The sequence below is a fragment of the Pagrus pagrus genome (genome assembly GCF_965226575.1).
Source record: "Pagrus pagrus genome assembly, chromosome: 9".
Taxonomy (NCBI): Eukaryota; Metazoa; Chordata; class Actinopteri; order Spariformes; family Sparidae; genus Pagrus; species Pagrus pagrus.
This window is the reverse complement of record NC_140193.1, coordinates 28,290,779-28,313,237: the sequence shown is the minus strand read 5'-3', so window position 1 is coordinate 28,313,237 and position 22,459 is coordinate 28,290,779. Positions and strand designations below refer to the sequence as shown.

At 41.4% G+C, this 22,459-nt stretch overlaps 2 protein-coding genes across 2 annotated transcripts in view; both read right to left on the bottom strand.

Annotated features, from left to right (window-relative positions):
• The window catches only part of LOC311262201 (aryl hydrocarbon receptor-like), a 46,747-nt gene extending 45,418 nt beyond the window's left edge, over positions 1 to 1,329 (bottom strand). The window contains exon 1 of the mRNA XM_084361444.1: positions 737 to 1,329. Within this exon, the coding sequence (XP_084217570.1) occupies positions 737 to 777 (41 nt within the window). The 5' untranslated portion in view covers positions 778 to 1,329. The remainder of the gene's footprint in view (positions 1 to 736) is intronic.
• Positions 1,330 to 6,903: 5,574 nt separating this feature from the next.
• Positions 6,904 to 22,459, bottom strand: part of LOC311262200 (aryl hydrocarbon receptor-like) — a 33,044-nt gene continuing 17,488 nt past the window's right edge. The window contains exons 3-10 of the mRNA XM_084361443.1: positions 19,301 to 19,407; positions 16,524 to 16,613; positions 15,110 to 15,224; positions 14,848 to 14,975; positions 14,499 to 14,692; positions 14,152 to 14,261; positions 12,403 to 12,544; positions 6,904 to 12,256 (exon numbers count right to left, since the gene is read on the bottom strand). Of these exons, the coding sequence (XP_084217569.1) occupies positions 10,420 to 12,256; positions 12,403 to 12,544; positions 14,152 to 14,261; positions 14,499 to 14,692; positions 14,848 to 14,975; positions 15,110 to 15,224; positions 16,524 to 16,613; positions 19,301 to 19,407 (2,723 nt within the window). The 3' untranslated portion in view covers positions 6,904 to 10,419. The remainder of the gene's footprint in view (positions 12,257 to 12,402; positions 12,545 to 14,151; positions 14,262 to 14,498; positions 14,693 to 14,847; positions 14,976 to 15,109; positions 15,225 to 16,523; positions 16,614 to 19,300; positions 19,408 to 22,459) is intronic.

The window sequence follows — 22,459 nt, the reverse complement described above, 5'->3', positions numbered from 1 at the left end:
ATCATGGCACCACTGTGCTTTAAATGAACGTGGGATGAGAATGAGACGTTTGCGGCTAACAAAAAGGAGTCAGGGCCGTTATCAAAACATTTCTCCATGTGAGGATTTTAGCCTAATAAATGTGTGATTTAATTATGAAAAGAATAAACATTAAAAAGCTATCTTAAACCAATCAACACAGCCTGACAAGAAAAGAAAAAACACCCGCTTGTGATCCTCTGAAGGGCGTTTTGACAGAAAATGGCGCTACACCCTGCATGAGGGTGAGTCAGGGATTTATCTATATCTTTTTTTAATAATAATGAAAATGGAAAAAAAAAAATAACTGCGTCTCTTTTCATGTATTTGTGGAAAAACACAGCTCTGCGAATAAAAGTCAAGAGAGCGCTGAAGGTTAAAGCGAGGCCGCGGCTGCAGGCCTGCAGTAATCCGCAGGCATTAAACAGCCCTGCGCTGCGTTTACCACAGCCTGAGAAATATCCTCACATCACCATGTATACAGGCCTCACACCTCGCAGGTGCACTGGGATAAATATGCGTAAAGACGCACGAGCGAAATCTTGGAGCTGAATCTTTATTCTTGTCTGAATCGATGGAGAAACTGGTTTCTACAAATGCTCCACAGCGCTGCTCGGGCTTCAGAAGCTGACACGGGCTCCACAAGTCCATCTGACCTTTAACATGAGCCCACTGGAAGAGAACAACATGGTGAAAAACACAATTAAAATCAACTTACGCCCTCTGGACTGGTTTTCTCCTCTTGCGTCCTGCATACATGACGGCTCTTCTTATATAAGCCTCTGATGGATCCCTCACAAACACACAGAGCCTGTGTCTCCGCTACATGTAAGCCACCAGCAATATTCTGCTCTGAGCTTCCAGATCAGGCCCGCGGACACATCTCAAGAATTATAAAAAAAAAAATAATAAAAACGAATAAAAAACAGGGGAATACAAAATGGAACAAGTTTGGTCGAGCAGGACGTCTTCGCCTCGTTGTGGTTTTTTTATGGGCCGCTCCACTTAAGAGTTCAAATCAAAAATCTGCAAAAAATCAAGTGACGCAGCAGAACCCGACCCGCTGGAAGAGAAGTGCGAAAAAATAAGCACACAGTTGTCCCATCAGCCTCTCCGGAGAGACATCAACTTGTTCCAAGCAGAAAGGCGATGTTGAGTTTTCATCCTGAGGAAGAGGAGGCTGAGGCGGCGGCAGGGAGGCGGCGTGCGCTCAGGTCCTCGCTGCTGCGCTTCACTCACACAGCGGGACAACTTGAGACAAACGCAGGAAAAGCTTCATGGAGGCTATTTACATTTTATAATCTACATCAGCGCTTCACTCCAATTAGTGCCGGACACGAGCTGCGAGGGGGGACAGCGGGCGCGCGCATTCCTCTGGCGGGCACGCCTGACACAGATTTTTCTTCTTTTTTTCTTTTTTTTTGAAACGGCCGCGCGCTCAGGAAAGCTTCACAGGGCATGGGGTGGGGCGCGGGCACGTGGGAGAGTCTCCTGGAAACACGGGCCTAGCGCGTCCCCGACGGCGCGCTCCCGTGCGAGTCCGGGCGTCCAATCAGCGCTCAGATGAGAGATGGAGGTTTATGTTGAGCCTGCAGTGGCCCGTGCTGAATGTGGGTCAGGGGTTAGACTTTAAATAATGTAACTGAATTCAGTTGCACATTGAGGGGAGCTGTGTGGGTCTGTACCTGCAGTGACGGGACAGCTGGGTGGTTATCTCTGGTGGTGTGGTGATGATGGCCTCACATATTGATGGATCTGGACCGCCACACCCTCATGGATCATTGCTCTCTTAACTAAAATTTAAGTCTTTATACATTTTGTTATTTTGTTGCTGATTCTCTCCCGTGGCCTGCCCTCTTCCAGGTCACCACAGTGACGTGGAGGCAGTGTGGCTCAGGCACCACTTGGCGATGCTTCGGCCTGCTCAGTCGTCCTCCTTGATCCACACTGTTCACGTATATTTTATATAATTTACTTGTGTGGCTTGTTTTTTTTATATATATTGCAAGTTTTTCCTCACTCTCATCGAGGGTCTGAGGACAGAGGATGCCGTTCACCGTACAGATTGTAAAGCCCACTGAGGAATGTGATTGTGATTTTGGGCTCTATAAATAAAATTGATTTGATTTGATCATGTGAAACGGGCCGCTCGTGGTAATGAATCGGAGAGTTATCAATTATGAATGTGCAGCTCCCCTCAGCGTTACAGCACTTCATGGTGAGTTTCAGCTTATTGTTCAGCCGTCCAGCTCTCAGCTATTGTTTTGGGCCACACTCATCGCTCTCAGCTGCAGCCGGCAGGTGTTTCTAGTGGAAAAGCTCCAACACCTGCTGTCCAGAAGACTATGAGTTATTAAACATGGATGTAAACAATGCAGGATTTAAAATACTTCAAGATTCAAGATTCATTTAATATTCATGCAAGAGAATATTGTATAACTAAGTATCTGTTAGTGTAATTCCTCAAGCTACATACACACCTCACAGCCTGTAGTCTGGTGGTACAGCAGCAGATACTTCTGTATCTGTTGTCAGATGGCAGCAGGGTGAACAGACTGTGGCTGGGTGGGTGTTGTCTTTTAGTATCTTTGGGCTCTGTGCAGACATCTCACTTCACTGATGTCACTGATGCTCTGTCGATGGTACCAGTGATGTTCTGGTGGTTTTAATCAGCTGCTGTAGAGCCTTCCTGTCCTGGGCCGTGATGAACCATGTCAGTTTGTGATGGTTCCAGTCAGGATGTTTTCTGTTGCTCCTCTGTAAAAGTTGACCAGAATCTTGCTCCAGAATTTAGCCTTCCTAAGTTCATGTAGGAAGTAGAGCCTTTTCTGTGCTTTTTAACCAGGGTGGTGTTGTGTGATGACCATGATAGGTTCTCTGTGATGGTAATTCCCAGGAACATCAAACTGTTCACCTGCTCCACCTCAGCCCCACCGATGCAGACAATGGGTTGTGGCTTTGCCTCCTTCTTCGTAAATCAACAATCAGCTCCTTGGTTTTGCTGACGTTGGGCAGTAGATTGTTCTCAGTGCACCACTCTGCTACACTGTTGATTTCCTCCAGATATGAGCTCTGGAAGTGCAGTCATGGTGTACAGTGTGAACAGGAGGGGGCCGAGCACACAACTCTGGGGGGCTCCAGTGTTGAGCACTAACAAGGAGGTGTGACTGCCAATCCAAACTCTCTGGGGTCTGCTTGTGAGGAAGTCCAATATGTAGTTGCAGATTTTACAATGCAGGATTTTTATTTATTTATTTATTTTAAAAGAAACATGTAGACTGAAAAAAACATCCCTCTCAGTCATCACTCATGACCCACTAGAGATGTGTGACGGTGTCTGTTTCTGCAGAGACCCTTCCCTCTGCTGCTCCCTCTTTTGCTGTGTCTGGAAGTGAACGTCACAGAGGTGTGTATCCCCAGCCAATATCAGCGCAGTGTCAGGACTCTTTAAGAAACGCAGCAACCAGGTAACATTGCTGTCTTTGTCTCTCCCCTCTGCTTTGTCTGTGTCATGAGCTGCAGGTGCGCGTGTCTGTTTGACCGAGGGCGGAGCGGGGCTACACACACACACACACACACACACACACACATAAAACACACACACACACACAGAGAGAGCCAGTGCACAGAGGCAAACAGCATTCACACAAATCAAGAAAAGGGCCCAGGGCCTCTACAAATCTTGTATGTATATCACATCCTATGTTCTCCTTTGCGTGAATTTGCAAGAATACGTTAGCTATTCGTCTATATAGATGAAGAACAATCAATCAGGATTTTACGTAAAGAAATTACACCACTGTTATGTCATAGGCAGAGCAGACAGACACACACAGCAGCCTGCTACACAACAGAGCTACACAATCTGAACAGAAAACCAAATTAGCTTTCCTGCTGAATAAGCCATCAAACAAACATTCACTGGGGAAAAGAGCACTGCTAACGTCAGTTTACAGGCTAAATATCTAATTAGCTGCTAAGCTGCAGCATATTAAACAGCATGTTAGCATACCTGCTGATGTCACTGGGGCCTAGTTAGATGCTGGCATGTGCTCCCTACTCTTCAATGCCACTAACAGCCGTCTGCCCATTACATGTAGGCTACAGTTCAAGATTGTTCACTTTGTATATATATATATTGAGTGTATTGTCATTGAGTGTTCAGTAGCCAGCACTGTCAGTTTAAGAAAATTCCTGGCAGGGTGAAGTATGAACTGAAACAGCATTTACATCTAAATGTTGGAAATGATATTCACAGAAAATGTAACTGAAAGGTTCACAGAATAAATCAATAATAAATGGTTAAAGTAAATACAAATAAAAGAAAGTCTCAAGGGCTAAGGAGTTACTTGGATTCAGGACTTACTAGTTCTGAGCACAGTGCTGCAGCTGACAGCTGGACAGCATGAGCATCATGAACAGCATCTTGTCAGATTGTGTGAAACAGAGCTGCGGAGGTTAAACAAGATTGTGTTTTGGCAGCAGACAAAGGCAGATGTCTAGATGTTCAGCAAAGGCAATGCATACATTGAGTCACATGACCCGATCAGACCCTTAGGGCACCGAAGACCCCCACAGCACATGTAGAAAGAAAAGTAGGCCAACATGCTGAAACGTTCTATTGTAGTCGAGTCCATATATTTGCTGTTTTGTGTGAAAAGCAGACCTTTTCTCCTTTTCAGAATGACATACTGTATATTTTTAAGTATAACTGAAGCTTAAACTCCCAAATCTTTGACGAAGGATGGTGATGTTTCTGTATTTTGGCCTGGTCCAGAGAAAGAGCTCTTAATTGCCAATAACTGCCCTTTATCATGATCTCGGAGGACAAACACTTGGACACTTGATAATTTTTCATTTCATCCTCTCGACAAAATAATAACTATGGACATATCTCTAATATGATGGGCAGCTTGTCATGAAAGTTTCTGAGCACAATGTTTTCTAGAGTCTGTCTGTAGACAGTCATATGGACGTCATAACAGCATTTCACAAGGGGATAAAGGAAAATCACGTCATCATATTTATAGATACTAGAACTACAGATACTGCTCAGCAACGCAGCCACCATGTTCCATCCATGACCCAACATTGCTGCTCTTTGCTAGCTATCCTAGCGTTTGCTAATTAGCTCAGATAGCCATTGTGGCAGTCGCTCTGTTAACTGACTAGATCTGCCTGGATCATGACCTGGGACTAGCTGGACTCCACACTGGGACAGCCACATTCTCCGAGACTGACAGAGGTGATTTACAGTGGCTGTGACTCCAGGGACAAGATGACATGGCAGGCAGAGACAGATTAGAGGTGAAGTGGCAGGGAGCAAGAGACAGTTGGTCAGCAGCAGGGGGCAAAAAAACGGGCGAGAAGACCAGGACTATTTCCACAAAAACAGAGAAACTTTAATTCAGCTGCTGTAGTGTGGTATTATTCTATTAAGAGAGAAAAATATGTCCTTTCTTGTGATTCCTTGTTTATTTTGTTCATTTAATACACTAAATCCAAGAGAGCATGTAAAACAGTAGCACTCACACACGTCTCCTACGTGAAACTACAGGAGTTATACTATCAGACCATCCCTTGAGGTGCAAAGTGGTTTTATGAGACAGGACAGGCTGAGGCTCACATCATTACATCAGTAGACATGCATCTGCAACACAATGCCCTCCTAAGACCTGGCAACTCGTTGTTGTCCTCTGTGTATCACACGCGGGAGTGAGTCCAAAAGACCGCCTACTTTTGTCTTTATAAAAGGAATTGGAGAAAACATGTTTTTAAGGCAGTGAGGGAGGCAGATTCATAAAGATACAGAATATTGTGTTCTCTATAATGATGTTTTTATTCTTTTTATTACTTTACCATTTCATATTAATATTTTTAAAGTGTATATTACTTTTAAGCCATGCAAATTACAGGTTTGTGAAGTTTCACAAATCCTTTGGAGAATTTTTAGGGAACGTTCTCACAGGATTCATTTTGCGAAACCTTAGGTTGTGCTTATTTGTTTGATGCTAATCTTACTTTACTATTTTAATGTGTTTTTCTGTGGCCCTTTTAGCCTAAATTATGCTGTTTTTTTCTTTTCGCATGAACTGTTCCTTTAGGCACTTAAAGTGAAATAACATGACAACAGTCAGATCACAGAGTTATCCATCTTTCTCTTGTTATTCTGGAGATAGTCTTATTCCTGTACCGGCGCTGGCTCTGACCAAGCCACAAACCAGAGCATCAGTACTTGACAACCTGGGGAAAGAGACTCAACAATGAACTTTCTGCAGAATTGCTTACTCTACCTTTAAACTGAATGTTTGAAGCAACAATAGCATTTGTTTATTCATTCACAGAACTTTATTGTACTGCAATATTAATGATATGTGACCACAGACTCATCTTAAGATTCTCAGGGCTGACCCGAGGGCCAGGTAACCTACAGCCGCGTACTGGAGACACTGGAGGCTGAGCACAGGGACAGTGAGCCCTCTGGTGGACAAACTATCATTTATATTCAATCCAGCGTGGAATCTTTTTCCCCTTTTTGTCACATGACTGTGTTCTTGGCCCTTCTCCACCTTTCTACTTCCTACATACCTGGGGGCTTTCCACTTAGCTAACCTTACATTTGCACGTCTTGCTTAAATGCTAGTCAGAATGGCATTTACATCCTCACTCAATGAGCCATTTTGAAGACAATTATTAATGACTCACAGGTGGTGGTGTGATGAACCTTACATACCTATCTAATGTTTTCACTTAATGAATAAAAGAGTGACAATGCTATAGGTGCCACTGATGATGTGAGTCCCCACAGGTAGTTTTTGGAATAATAAAAGCAACCCTTGATCCCTGAGCGATTTTAAAAAAGAAATCAGCAAAACACAATTTTAATTGTTGCACACATGTATTTATGAAAAAGCATTAAACAATAGACAAAGGTGGTTATTTGTTTAACATATAGGCTGATATAGATATGATAATTACTTGGCAAAATATAAGTGGATTACATTAAACTGAATAGTTTAGTAGCTTCTTTTTTAAAAATGTTTTTTTTTTTTTTTTTTACAAAACACAGAAATATGGCAACTGTTTAGGTACATGTGAGCTTCAAAACATCAATGTGAATACAACATTTGGCTCCAGGTTCTTTTTTTTTTAGTGGTGGCTACAGTCAGTACATGTCTGTATCAAAGTCCAACATCAAAGGCCATTTATAGGCTCCACAGTCTGCTTCACACTGAGATCTTCTACAACAAAGAACAATGAGCAACCAGGGACTCACGAAAGGACGCCATATTAATCCGTGCACAAAGCCTTAAACGTTTTTTTTCCTTTAAGATCTCACTTAAGATGGCCATATTCCACTGTTCAGCATGGTGCTGAACGGTATTTCCAAAAACATGCACAGTTGATTCTTATGGAGAGGTTAAATACTGAGTGATTTCCCACAGCGCAGCAGGAATATGGTAGAGCTGCCATGTTAATGCTGTACTTGCTCGTGTTAATCCAAACCATTAATGCTGTGTTTTTAGCGTGGGTATTATACAGTTAGATAAGAAAGAGAGCACAGATGGGAAACAGACACATGAAGGTAAATATGATCTGAATGCATTGTTACACCCGGTCAAATCTGCACATTGTTGATTGTAAATCATCTGCTTGGTTACATTTTCATTCTGTTCACTAATGAAAGAAACCTCACCCTCTCTTTAGAGACACAGTGGAGCCCAAAAGTCTGAGGCCAATAGTCAAAATACCTCTATTTTGCATTTGTTTCCAATGTTATACCATTTTCCCACTACAAACACTTTGAAATATGTCCTTGAATTTCAGAATATCTTTGTCCCCCTTTAGCTTTAATGGCAGCATGCACTCGTGCTGCATGGACTCCACAAGTTGGTGCAAAACCTGCTGACTCAGGTTGTCCCTGCATGATGTGACAGTGTCCCACAAAGCCTCTTGTGATGTTACAGATCGTTGGCTTTCTCAGTCTTCAAGTGCCCCCATAAATGTTCAGTGTGGTTGAGGTCAGGTGACTTTGGAGGAAAGTCCATGACAGTCAGGACTTCTTGGTCTTCTTTGGTCTTCAAGTAGTTGTGTCAAAGCTTTGAGGGGTGGTTAAACCTCTTTGGTACACTGAAATCATGGTGTAATAACATGAGTCAGCAGGTTTTGCACGAACTTATGGAGTCCACGCCAACTCGAATGGAGGGGACGAACCAAATACTCAAAGATTCTGAAATTCATGGACATTTTTAAAAAATGTAACTTTTCAGACTTATTGTTAAACCTGATGTTGTGATTTGTTATGAAGAAAAGGTATTATATTTGAAACAAATGCACAATAGAAGTTTTACTAATGGTCTGAGTCCCTACCGTAGGTCACAGCTTGAGTGTTTTCCCTTGTTTCCATTGTTCAGGACGTTTGAGTCAAAGCAAGCATATCCACAAAGCCTTGAAATGCAATTAAGGATAAAACCTTACAGCGAGGATACAACATGGCTTTCCTTACAGCAGTGCGGCCTTAAATGATTGCCTTGGAAAACAAGAGCTACTGAAGAAAATGTTATATTAAGATGCTTATATAAGAAGGCACAAATAAAATGATGTAAAGATTCCAGCTGCCTATTCAACATGAAGGCAAGAAAATGTATGAGGCAATATATATTTGATGTTCCTATCATATGTAGGATCACAAAATATAAGAGGAAAGGATTGGGTGAGGGCTGCTGTTGGTCAACCTGCATCTGTGATTGAACATGTATGGACGGCAAGTGTACAATTGTAACACTTAATAACCATTGTTAATAAATGGTACATTTATAGTTAATTTAACTTTAGTTATTTATTACTGATGGTTTTTATAAAGTGTTACCAGTATTACAGCAGAGTTGTAGGCACAAAGGCTGTTTTTATTCATCAGCTGTGTTCAGATTTAGGGACCGCATCCTTTGAAGTCTGTATATCAAGAACAACACAACATGCAGGTTGACAGGGATGAACCATTTCAAAGGGTTGAAATGATGAGTCCATCATTTCATTACACACTGCATTTACCACTGCAGGATGAGATGTGAGATACCTCTGCATCCGCAAGTGGGTCTCCATTAAATCACATTTATACTGCACACAGATAAACACGTGTCACATGCTGATGCAATCTGTACATACGAGATATCAGTGAGCCGAAGCTGATATGCTGGTGAAACGAATAGTACAAGTACAGCAAACGCATACATCGACCGCATTTATGGATTACATTTAAAATATACTGGTTATTTTGTCAGTAATAATATTTCATTGAAGGTACAGCTGTGTTTTCACTTTCAGTGATTCTTGACACAATTTCTTTTCGAAAAAGTCTCCACTTTGTCAGCATCAAAGTTTAAAATGATTACAAACATCCTGTTCATTATTTTTTCTTTTTACATATTTATACTTGGGAAATAATGAATGTCTCTGGCTGAACAAACAAGGAGGTGAAAGCGCCTGCTTTTCCTTATGAAAATATATTTCTTTGGCTATTTGGATTTACTTGACCAATCCTCCTCGCTGGCTCAAGCCCCATCCTGGTAAACGCACTTGTGGCTTTATACTTCATTATTATTATCATAGTGTATCTTCACTCAAAACTGACAACCAACAGCTGTTAAACACTACAGACTGGAAAGAGCATGTATTGAAAGAGTGATATAAAACATGATATTCTGAAGATAAGCACTGATACAGGCAAACTATACTGTGTTTTGCTCTGCTCCTAGATTTGTTGCAACAGAGGTAACAACGTGGCTTATTCTGTTGTGTTCAGACGCTTGGATCATGCTGAACAGAGCAGAGAGGACACATGTACATGAACATACACGGCTTATATAAAGCAAATTGCAAGTTAAGAGTTTTTTGTTTGTTTTTTAATATTTAAAAACAGATGATTGCTGAAGAGTAGTAATCCTGAAGCCATGAAATTAAATGATATAAAGAAAATGCGCAAAAAATATAATGAAAATGCAAATTGATAAAAGCATATTGATATTAATAATTGATATTAATGTCTGGTTTACAATTCCACTTTAAATTCTGGTTTTGTTTTTCAATTTTTATTTTCTTTATTACATTTAATTAGTAATGAAACATATTAGTCAAGTAATGGATTACAGAACTGATGATGGAAAATTAATTTTAGTGATTCCAGCTTCTTAAATGCCACATTTCTTTGTTTTATATCACAGTAGACAGTTTATCTTTGGGTTTGACAAAAGATTTGACTTTTGACTTTGGCCTCCTGGAAACTAGCATTTGTTCCTATTTGCTGACATTGTATAGATTAAACCAACTGATTAATTTAAATAATCATACATTTATTTATGGCCTGAAAGTAATTATTTCTCATTCATTTGCCCCCCTAATTTTTCATGTTCTCTTGTAATTTAACTGTTGAGAGAAGTTATTCAGTCCACAGTGGGACATGTTGACTTGTGTCTGTCTATGGGTCTCCAGGTAGTGCTGCATGCTGAATGTGTGCTCTGAGGAGGACGTGCTGGGCGGAGCAGTCAGTGGACTGATGTTTGCGTTCTCCTGGTTGATGGCTGATGTGCCCACCACAGGCTCGCTGTGGCTCCACTGGAAGTAGCAGGAACCTTGAGGAGGACTCTGATCCAGAGATGCGTCAGTCTCCCTCGGGCCTGAAGACCCTGAGAGAGCCAGGACGTCTCCTCCTGCTGGACTGGAAGAAAAGTGCTGGTCGAACATGCAGCTGCTACGAGAAACTGCCTGGCCACATGCCAGCCCTCCCTGCTGAGTGTGGTTCAGTCCAGTGACAGTCCTTGGCCAATGGCCAGCATGTGGGAATGTTTGGCTGTCTGAAGTTTGGCCGCGGCATGCTGGCACCAGCTCATGTCCATTTTGCATGATGCCAGCATGAGGCAGCTTGTGCTGCTGGCTCTGCGGCCACTGCTGAACCTGGTGGTTGTGTGTTTCCAAAGGGGGGCTTCCTTGCAGACATCCTGGGGCAAAGGGAATGGGAATATTAGGTGTGCTGGTGGAATCAAAGTCATTGCAAGGAATCAGGGGTGGCAAAATGTCCATTGTGCCGGGGACTACATTGTTTGGCTGTTTCACAGAGCTCTGCAGCAGCTGTCCATTGGGTGCCATTACAGGAGCTTGCAAATTGTTTTGAGGACACAGAGGAAGTTGGCTGGACTGTGTCTGTCTGTAAGTCCCCTGAGGGCAGCCCATGTGTGCCTGCCCACAGGACTGAAACAGGGCTGAGGCAGCGTGAGCAGAGGCATCGGGGACAGTGAGCTGCGGGAGCTCGATAGACGAGCTGAAAATGTCCTGCAGCTGCAGATGCTGAAGAGGGGGCACGTTGGCGTCAACCTGAGTAATCAGGGGAGCATGATGGGAGAGTTTCTGAGTGCTGCTCAATGTCTGAACAGACTCTGTTAAGCTGGGCCCTGTAATCACTGCTCCATTCATTGTATTCTGCTGGAGTGGGTAGATACCATTTGTTGGAGAGTATGTATGCTCAGGGCTCGGTGTCGGAAACAATTGTGGCTCACAGAGTCCAGTGTCTGAGAGCCGGGCAGTCTGAGTGAACAGATCCTGCTGATTATTGCTGACTCCTGTGAGGCAGCTGGGAGGGCTGCTGCTCATACAATCTTCTCTCTTCTCCTTGAACAAAACAGTATCAATGTAGTCAAATATGTCATTAGTGACGATGCTGTCCAGCTCAGAACTGACGTTCTGCCGTTCCTCATCCTGACTTAATCTCTTCAGGGCATTCTCCCACTCCATCAGCTCCGTATCAGCCATGTCAAGGTTCTCCAACACTGAGCACAGGTCACCATTTTGAGCTATTGTCTCCAGGTTGTCGATCACATTCATCACTGACTGTTTGGCCTCCTCCTTCACTATAACAGAGTCACCTTTTGTGGATATGGGCCCGTTTTCCTGCCATGCGTCACTGGCAATGCTGACCAGGGCCCTGCTGTCCATGAACACCTGATCCATAGCTAAAGGGGAATCCACTGTCTGGGTGTAGGCTGTTTTATCCTGTTTCAGGAAGCAGTCCAGCAAAGAGCCCGGAGACTCGTCCTTGTGCACGTCATTGCTACTGAACAAATTATTAAACTGAAACTGTGCGAGGTCCACTGTGGGACCGGCGTCGTAGAGGACGGCCTCTCCTGTGGTGAAGCTGAAGGGAAGCTGCATCCTCCTCTGTCGCAGATATTCCTCCCCCTCAGCGTTGCTGAAACAGGCCAAATAGCATACGTTACATCACTAACACCAAGATCAGAGTCCAACTAAGCTTATTAATAAACAAGTAGTGATCATTTTGTCCTGACCCTGTTGACAGTTTGTATGACAATGCTGTTAAAAGGATCAAACACTCACGCCAAAGCTCTCTGATATGCAATGATGAATTCAGGTCTTCCTCCTTTGTAGATGAGCTTGGCATTGGACTTCACCCACACCCAGCCACTTGACTTACTCAGGAGCCTGAACACAATCAGACCGGTCTCTCCTGTTTTAATCACTGTGACAGAAAGCAACACACAATAAGATGTTATCAGTGTAGAGGCAGCAAATATCTGTTGTAACTATTCTTACAGGTAACCTTGATATGATGTAATACCGTTAGAAAAAAGACTACTGGGGCATTAAAATAAAACTTGTTCATCCCCTGAGTGACATTAAAGAGCAAATTTCTTCACAACTGTCCTGTCAGATGTTTCATAATTACAGGCAGAAATGTCACTATGTGAAAAGCAGAAGGGGATATAGCCCTCACACACCAGGGTGACGGTATGCAGTCGGCCAATGTCAGCCGTCAGTAAGTGTGGTCCTAGTTGTTGCGGTGTGTCCCACAGCGTTGGCACTAGTCGGACCTTGTCAGCTGCTTTTTGGCCAACTGAGCATGTTGAATCGGCATCAGAGGCCGTTAGTGAGAGAAATCACTATGATTGGCTGTTTAGCTAAGCCGTTCGCTTTTGTCACTGCTAGTGCTTTGATATTGGTTTGTTGTGTCAGGGCCCTTGGATTAACATTGAGCAACATAAAGATTAATCTGAGGACAGCCCCCAATAACCACAATTAAGTTCCGTGTCGAACTGGGCAGTAGTTGATGACATATTTCACTTTAATCAGTAAAAGTGGGCCAAGGATCCTCTCTCTCACAACCCTAGACTATAGAACTATAAAATACGTCCGGGCTCTCTCCCTTACGCCTATGTCTCTTTTCGCCTCATCCTCTTATCCTGACTCTTGGCTTTTACTCATCATCCTTTTTAGGCTCTCCGTGGTGAAGCCCCTCATGTGGCCAACAGGCATTTGGGCTTCTGTTTTTCACTTTCTTACTGTGAGCTAAGCAAAGTGCCAAAATGAAATCAGTTGTCTGAGCCTGGACTCTTCACCCTGAAGAAGTGAGACCAGCTGCTTCACTGAACCTACTGTACAGCGGTTATTATCTAGCTGCACCAAAGATCACTGAGTGTGCTCGCCATGCTCGGCGATTTACAGGAAGTTCGCCTCATCATCAGCCCATCCATCACCACAGAAAAGTAGGAAATAACCATCTTCGTGCATTCTGTCTGAGAGTCGATGCAGAGCTGATTCTTGCTTTCATTGACCTTTTTACGTCTTTGAATCGTTTTTGATAACATTCATTCATTCTGTCGCCAATAGTTTAACAAAAATAAAACTACATTTACAATTCATTCATGCCTTATCATTCATCCACTCTAGTTGTATATATGTACATATGTATATATGTTTAGTCCTTATTCATCATCCATGTCCGTTAGTAGTTCAATAGAAATCTTGAATTATGTCGTTGTATTTGTGTTTTCCTTTCTGACACAGATAGAGGTCAATGTAATCAGAATTTATAGTTTTCAGATATAAGAGCGATTCATTTGTTGTGATTAATTTTGCTCCTAATTAATTCATCAATTGATTAATTAATCAATGGAGGTGGTGGCCCTTCTAATGAGGGCTTAATAATATCTCATACATGAGGTGAAAATGCTACAAATATTTTTCATTGGACTACCTTTGTCGTGAGAAAAAACCCTAGATGGGATAAGCAATGTGAATGTGCATTTCCATCAAATACAAAATAATATTAATAAATTGCCAACATACTGCGCAGGTGGCTGTCAGCGCAGTACATCATATCAGCTGCATGGATGAATTGGTACCCGGAGCCTTTCATACACAACTCAATCTCTGAATAGCCGAGTACAACCTTTCCCCTGCGGAGAGACAAAAGAAAAGACAAACTTCAGTTAACCAGCAACAGTTAAAGAAAGGAGTCACAGTTAAGTGTTTTGTGATAAGACCTTGGAATTGGAAGATGGTGTTTTGAGATGGAGCATCTGGAATTTTCTGCTGCACTATTTATTTCAAAATTACCTTTTTTGATCACCTCTTAAAAGAATCCTCTTGCCAAAAGAATACATAAAAAAGAATAATTGAAGAATGTGTAGCACCTGCTATCGATGCCCATGGGTGTGAAGTCCAGCTTGTGCTTGGTCTGAAAGAGGAGCATTTTTGCTCTGATCTCCACAATGGTTGGAGGCTGGACAGGCATAGCAATGGAGAATAGTGCCAGCTGAGGTTTGTTACAGGTCCCATTGACCCTATGGCCATGGACGAACTTCAGTCTCCCCTGGAACTTCAGGGCCTGGTTTGGTATAAACATATGAGATGAGTAACTCGGGGAGATTTTAAAGGGCTTTGCATGGAAACAGCTCAACAATGCAAAACAGTTTAAAAGATGTTCAATTCAAGCGAAGGTAAGCCATTTTTTGACAATAACATTTAAAACATTGCACTGACCAGAAAGCCAGAGGAGTTGTCCAGGAGGCAGCGGAAACGACACACAAAGCTCCTCTCCAGAAAGGAAGAGTTCTCTGGGGGTAGCTGCTCAGGAGGGTACGTCACTGGATTTCCACAACCCTGCAGGACTAAGAACACAGGAAGAGATACCATATTTCATATCAGAACCATTTAACTGAACCATGAACCACTGATCTTATTCAAACACAGGTGTGGAGACTGACTAAGAAAAAAAGAAGAGTTTTTCATTCACAGTTCTTACCATCTCCACCTGCACCAGCAGTTGGTGGGTTTAGAGCAAAGTGAAGCTGCTGTCTGAACAATGCCCTGTCATCAGTATGGATGAGCTCAAACACGCTCTGATGAACCACATCTGACTGTTGGCAGAAGAGAGAAGACAACACTTTTAGAAAGATGGTGTGAACTAATTCAGGGTATTCAGCCATTGCATTATGTTTATTAGGTAAACCATTAAGTGTATTAGGAACGTACTACCACATGAAATGACAACTCAAGAGCAGTTTTGGGCAAATGACTTCCAAAATGTAATGTATTACATACTAATATTTACTTTCATTTGAAAGTGATTAGTATCTTTACAATACATTACTGATTACACTACTTGTACATTACATTCACCAAAATAACTGCAGAAGTATGACTCAGCATTATAAAATGGAAGAGGGTGAGATTGTTTCATAGCAGGTACTGGAAGCACAGAAGCTCATGTTTAATGCAGTTCATTACAAATCCAGTGGAGGGCGATAGTGTATAATCTAATGAAGACTCCTCTCTGGATGTGCTGGTCCGGCCCATTCATGCAGTCACATGCAGTAGGTACCACTCTGTATTATAATCGCCTGCTTACATTACAATATTGTGATGATAATATAGAACAATTAAATACCATTGACCTTTTTAAATAAACAAATAAACCTAAAATTGGACACAGGGACGGACAGGCAGACAAGTCAACAACGAATGACCCGATGCCTCTCCCAAAAAAAATAAATCAATTGAATAATGTTCTTCATATTGTTTTATTTTTTATAGGCATAAATGATCTTTAAATATGTAGGATTCCTGATTAGTAATTCATTTTAAAAATCTGAGCACAGAGACACTGGAGGGAACGTTGCCTTACCACTGAATTTCAGTTTGGGCATTCCTGCTGTAGAAAAGTTCCCTCTGCTTTCAAATACATACATTGCACTTGAATATTGCCTTTTCGGTCCTTTTCTCTGATAAACTATTTAATTTTCCAAAAACAGAAAGGCAGCCAATGGAATTTCGCCACTGATGGCGCACAGGCAGATATAATACTTTATCTATTTATTTATTTATTTAATGGTGTTACCCACCAATATTGCGTGTGGTTTATACTGCAGGAGTGGTATAACAAAATTCTAGCAATGTTTTAAAGCACATGCTTCCAAACTGGCCACAAGGGGGTCCCTGAATCATTTGATGAGTATCAAAATGGTTTGAATCATAAACTACAGCCATTGCTCCAAACCAGCTTAACATCCATGATAAACAACATGCTGTTGACAGTAACTGATACGAATTCAAGGAGGAAAATACCAAATATTAAGTGATCAAAGAATGTGTTTTTGACACTAAATACATATTGTATCTATTATAACTTTAAGATGGCCTGAAGGCCAGAATCTCACCTGATGGAAGCCCAGGTAGTCCTTGACTGTAGGAGAGACATAAAACACCAATCCCTCTGAGGTGACCACGATCACAAACCCGTTCAACGCCTGCACAGGGAACACACAGTCAGTCAGCACTCACACAGGGTTTCGTAAAGTACCTTTACAGTAAATGTATACATGACAGGTATGTTGCTGATACATTCTGACCGAGGAGGCATGCACATATAGAAAAGACACAATCACATGATGGCATAACAATATACACATGCTAAAGGGCACAGACACATTGTGAAATAATTTGTTATGTAAGGAAGAAAGAAAGCACCTCATTTTTGCTTTGACCTATGTTTCGTTGAAATGGCCTTCTTTACAGCATAGTTGGGTGTTACAGGTTGTTCTTTTTGAAAAGGACCGCAATGATTGAGATGTTGAAAGTTTACTCTACTAATAATGTTATTGTACATTGTTCATATTCACAGAACTTTTTTTCAGCCTGTGAGGCTGCTAGGGTCACATGGACGAGTGTGAGGTCAACATATTTTGCAGTTTATTTTAACATGTATCCAAAAGTTGTAGTGTTTGCTGCACCCAGAGGGCAGGTAAGCAGAGCAGGACAGCTCAGAATATGCTGAAACTACAGGCTTGACTTGCAAGTACCATTTTACAATTCAACTTTCACCAGAGAACACTGAATTGTAAATCCTGCTATCTATTTATGATCCAAAAATCATTTCAACAGCTGCTGCTTCTCAATGGCCCTTTGTATTACATTTGTATTATATAATCACTGCTAGTTGTGATCATAATGCAGAACAAAGTGTGGAATGTACCCATGTATAATAAACAAAGTGCAGGGCATTTGACAGGCACAGGTTTTGTTAAGAACCACAAAGTGTGGCCAAGCTTTGGCAAGAAGCGGCGAACAAGCAGCCTCACCTGTCAAAACTTCCTCCTGAGTGTGTAGATCTGGATTAGCTCTACACAACACGACTAGCACACACATAAACTAAGTCTAATAACACCTGCTAGCCTCAGGCTGTTTACTTATCAATCAGGCCGGGGGACATTTTATTCAACAACTCTCACTGAAACTGTTAAAAGGTGTATTTACACTACTGGCTTTGAACTAGTACTCTGGTTTTCTGCTTCTGCTGTGAGATTGTGCTCTTTGCTTATTGTAATGTTTGTGTGAGCTGCCTGTCACACAGTTACACAGCTCCATCTGAGTGGGTAAATGCATGCTTAGCTTTGAAGGATAGGGGATTCTTTCAAGGCTATTTACGTTGAAATTATATTTAGTGTGTGTAACTACTAGGGATGTTCTTAATGTCAAGTTTTCCTGACGCTTAAATGAAAATTTAAAATTGAGCCAGTAAACACGTCTAAAAGTTAGACAACACTCACAATTGAGCACAATTTAATCTGTAAGGTCCAAAATTGTCTATTGTATATTATAAGAGTGATTTGAAACCAAAATTACAATAACAATAACCAAATCGTACTTTAAATGCACTTTGTGCCATGCATTTTGAACTTTGCAAAAAATGACAACAACATGCAAAGTCGCAGGGGGCTACACTACCTGACATCTTAGAAGCAAACGTTTATTGACATTGCTAACATTAGTTACAGATACTTTTATATCTGTATCTTTTATATCGTTTTTATCATTTTCATGAAGCAATATTTGACTAGAAAGACTTGACATTTCAGTGTAGATAATTTCTATATGTAACCTAAATATGCACATGAATAAAATAATCATGATAAGTTTAATCAATTAGGTGCTGACTAGCGAGGGTAGCAAAGTTTCAGGCTGCATTTTTCTGCCTGAACCCAACTGAATCTGAGACGGTAGTACCCGAGCCTGAGCCTAACTGGGCAGATGTTCCGTTTTTTATGTCCCAACTTGACTCCGACGCAGTTAGTATACAGTAAGCTGAATGATTGTTTGCTGCCTGGAGTGTAGGCTAACAAATAGCCTCTGTGTTGTGTTCACAGATTTCTCAAATAAATAATAAACTCCATTACTTTACAGGACACATAGAAGTCCACAAACAGTATACCCTTACCGCTTATTTTTACATTACATTTTCACCAAAAGAAATGAAGAGCTCCATGTCAACTGAAGTGACTGAAACTAACACAAACCCTGACATCATTTCTAAATTTTTGTCTGAACACATCCCCTCGTAACTACTACACACTAAATGACTTCCAAAGAACATTTTAGAGATAAGAGAAAAACTTAATTTTCTCAGAAACTTCCCCAGTACTTCATCTTATTCAACCTTACTTAGCACAATCAAGTTTCTATGACTGCTGCCTTAGGGTAAATATGCTTCGACAACAACCAGTCATATGAAGGATTAAAGGCAGGTTCAGCTGGACTCATGGGATTGGCACTATGTGGTTTTTGTTGGCACTTGCATATTGTTATAAGGGTGGAACACTGAACATGGTGTTGTCTCATTAGTGGGCCAGTTTTCAAGTTGAACTCAGTTGACCTCATTAATGACACATAAACAACTAAAAGTATCAGTACTGTGACAGCTGTGCTGCTGATTACCCACAGGTTTGACAGTTTTACATATTTTCAATGAAAAATACATGATTATTATTTCTAACCATCTTATTTGCATCTTAAAATGAAAGTTTTTGCTGCTTGCTGTAAAAATACAAATAAAAACTGTAAATACTACAAATAAATAATAAATGTATCACAAATGTTAGCTATAACAAATATGAGCCTTAAGGTACATTTACAAGTGTCTGAATAGACGCACTCATACCTGAAGCAGTAGGTCCCCTTCAGAGAAGCCTCCGGTGTCCATGTTAGTCCCGTTGTGCCCGTTCACTCCAGGAAACAACAGACTGTTGTTGCTGTTCTTCATGGTCGCTGCACAGAGCGAGACAAAACAGAGGAGGTGTCAGCGATTATTCTGTATATCAGTTTCACCAAGATACAGTAATCTCTGAGGTACGCTCCATCATCAATGGAACTTGTGTTGGAGATCAACTGTACACAAATCCACATCATCTAAAAGGCTGCATGCACAAACCGCTGTTATAAGTAGACTCGGTCAAAGTTGAACCATGCATTAGCTGAGTAAAATCTAATTGACACTTGACAGAGACAGTTTGGGTGATACAATAAAGATTACCTTTCACTTGGTTTGAATTATCTTGTTTCAGAAAATACAGCTAAACTGGTTTGTCTTCTTACCTCACGGCACTACTAGACTACTTATATATAAGTATTATGGAATACTGACAATATACTTCCAACCAATAGGAATGATGGCCACAGCTACAACAAAAACACGGAACAGCTCTCCCCTAAATTATCCAAGAGGAAAAGAAGATATCTGAGCATGGATTGGATGAGTTCTGTGCTGTTTAACATCATAGCGTCAGTATTTTCTTTTTTTCAAGGTCAGCTGTCTTTCTAGAGATTTTGATAAAGGTCAACAGTTTAGTCCAGCATTCTTTATTATAACAATACAATAATCTTGATACTATAATCCAAAATGCTATTATTGTAGTCATGATAAATCAGCTGGTGAGCAGGTTACTACAGTTAATTTTAACAACTCTATTAAAATATCATGGTCCAAAGGGACTCCCTGTTATTTCAACAGTCAATGTAAAAAAACATTCTCTCAATCTTAGTCTAGTCTTCGACCTCTCACTGTCATCACACTACAACAAAGTAGAGAGCAATAATCACTCAGAAAAGAGTCAGTAAGATATACAGCCATGTCTGAAATGTGCCTGTATTGCAATTACACTGAAATTGATCATGTAATGGTATTATTTAAGTCACAAATTACTGCAAAGTGATGAAAGGATTGGGGTTTGTTGTAGTGAATGAGTGGTCTCTGGGTTCAGATGTGTAAATGATGAGGGGAACAGATAATGGGTCTTTTGCAGAAGTTTACTTGTCACATGACAGGAGCATCAAATATTGCATCAAACCTCTCTTTTACAGATCCAAGATGTACAGTACAGTATGTGGCTTGTTGTATTATTCATTAAGAAGTACAAACTATGTGATGGCTGAGGACTTGACTTGTTTCATATGCCTCGACATGTTGAAGTCTGAGATAAACACAGCAGATTACTCTCCAAAGTCCGGGTGATATAAACTCAGCAGATTCTGTTAATGTGATAAGGCCACTTATGTCCACCAACCACATGTGTGACTGTACTCAGACTTTTCTAGTGAGTGCCTTCATCTGTATCATTTAAAAGGTCCTGTGACTTAAAGAACCTGAAGCCACAGGACACTGACAGCATCCATTCAAGCTGCTGAGAGAACAAAACCAGTTAAGACAACCATTTCCAGGTTAGGGATTTCAAAAAAACCTTGGCAACGCCTCTGTTGTGTTTTTGTATTAGGGAGATGTGTGAGGTCCTTTGTTGCAAACAGATAACTGAACTGCCAGTGTAGGTAGAGGTTGCATCAGCTAGCATCACAGTTGCATAAGTGCTTGGCATTTCCCAATCGAATAATAGCCTACATCACATACAGCTATTCACTTCCACTGTTTGTTTTGGCTTTAGCTTTGTATCTTCTGCAAGTGCTTCGTATGAAACACCCCACTGCTAATAATCACGCATGTTTATGGTTAAACATGCTTGTGTTGCAAGGTTTGAGCCTGAAAATGATGCAACGGTTTGCAAATAAAGTGAAGGTTAGCTGTGGCAAACAGCATTTTTACATCACTGTAGCAGCAACTAACTATTTACAAGATTCAAATTCATGTAATTAGTTACATTATGAAACTCGTATACAAGACATGACTATTTTATGAACACCCCCTTACCCCACAACCCCATTTTGCATGTTCACGTTTCGAAGTGTGGTGTCCTGATTCCGGTAAGTTTTTCAGAGGCACACCTCAAACCGAGGGTTATGAGGACTCTCTGTCATCAATGTATTATGGTCATTTAAAACAATCACTACTAGTTTGCTAATGTCTTGGTAGCTAACAAGCTAGCCAGCCAACGTTATATTGTTACTGTTGATTTGTGCATACATATTTTCAATGTTGCTTCCCCCCTTGATGACACAAGACACCTGAAATGTATGTTAAATCCAGCAGTGAAGATGTTGCAGCTGGTACTGCTCCTCTAATATCAGTGCAGACTGGCAGGGTAGGAGCACAGGTTGCTAATGTTAGCCTATAAAGCACCGCTAGTGGCCAGGTAATGTTGAAGCAGAAGTTGTTAATGAACTGTGAGTGACCAAACCTTTTTATCTCCATCAGAAAAATGCTAAATTGCATTGTGATAATAGCAGGGTTGCCATGGTGACACAAGAGAAATCACCACAGCTGAAGACGCTATGTTGGAAATGTCCAGTCGCGTTTGTTTACATAAATGCCATCAACTACTACTGATGACATATGAGATATTGAAGGATTGTTCCATTTCATAAAGGGAGATTTCAACCACTACCTCTTGTAACTCTGTTCTGAGGGGCAAGTCAAAAACAAGGGGTAGAAATTGGAAATGGGATTGAATGGGATTGTGCAGAAAAAAGCACAGTTAGCTATCTGGCACGAGTCGAGCTTCATTTGTTGGTCCCCCGCCAGAAGACAGGTTTTCTCATTGCTGGAGAACTGATCTGGCAGCCTGCATATCTGCACACACAGAACACATACACAGAAATAACACTCAGTCCTCGTGCATCTGCCCCTGGGGGCTTTTTGTAAGCAATAGCTGACAAGAGCGCTTCCCTTATCTGGAAGGCCACTACAGGAAAATCCCAGGATATGGCCTCTCCCAACCCGTCCGTCCAGTCCTGTCACGCAACTTCTTTAAGGAGGGAGGGGGCCCCTGAACACTCCCCCTTTAAACCCAGACACAGATACTCCCCACCCCTCAGCCAGAATTGAGGCAGTGTTTACGCAAACACTCAGACCTGCACGGCCTGACAATCACAC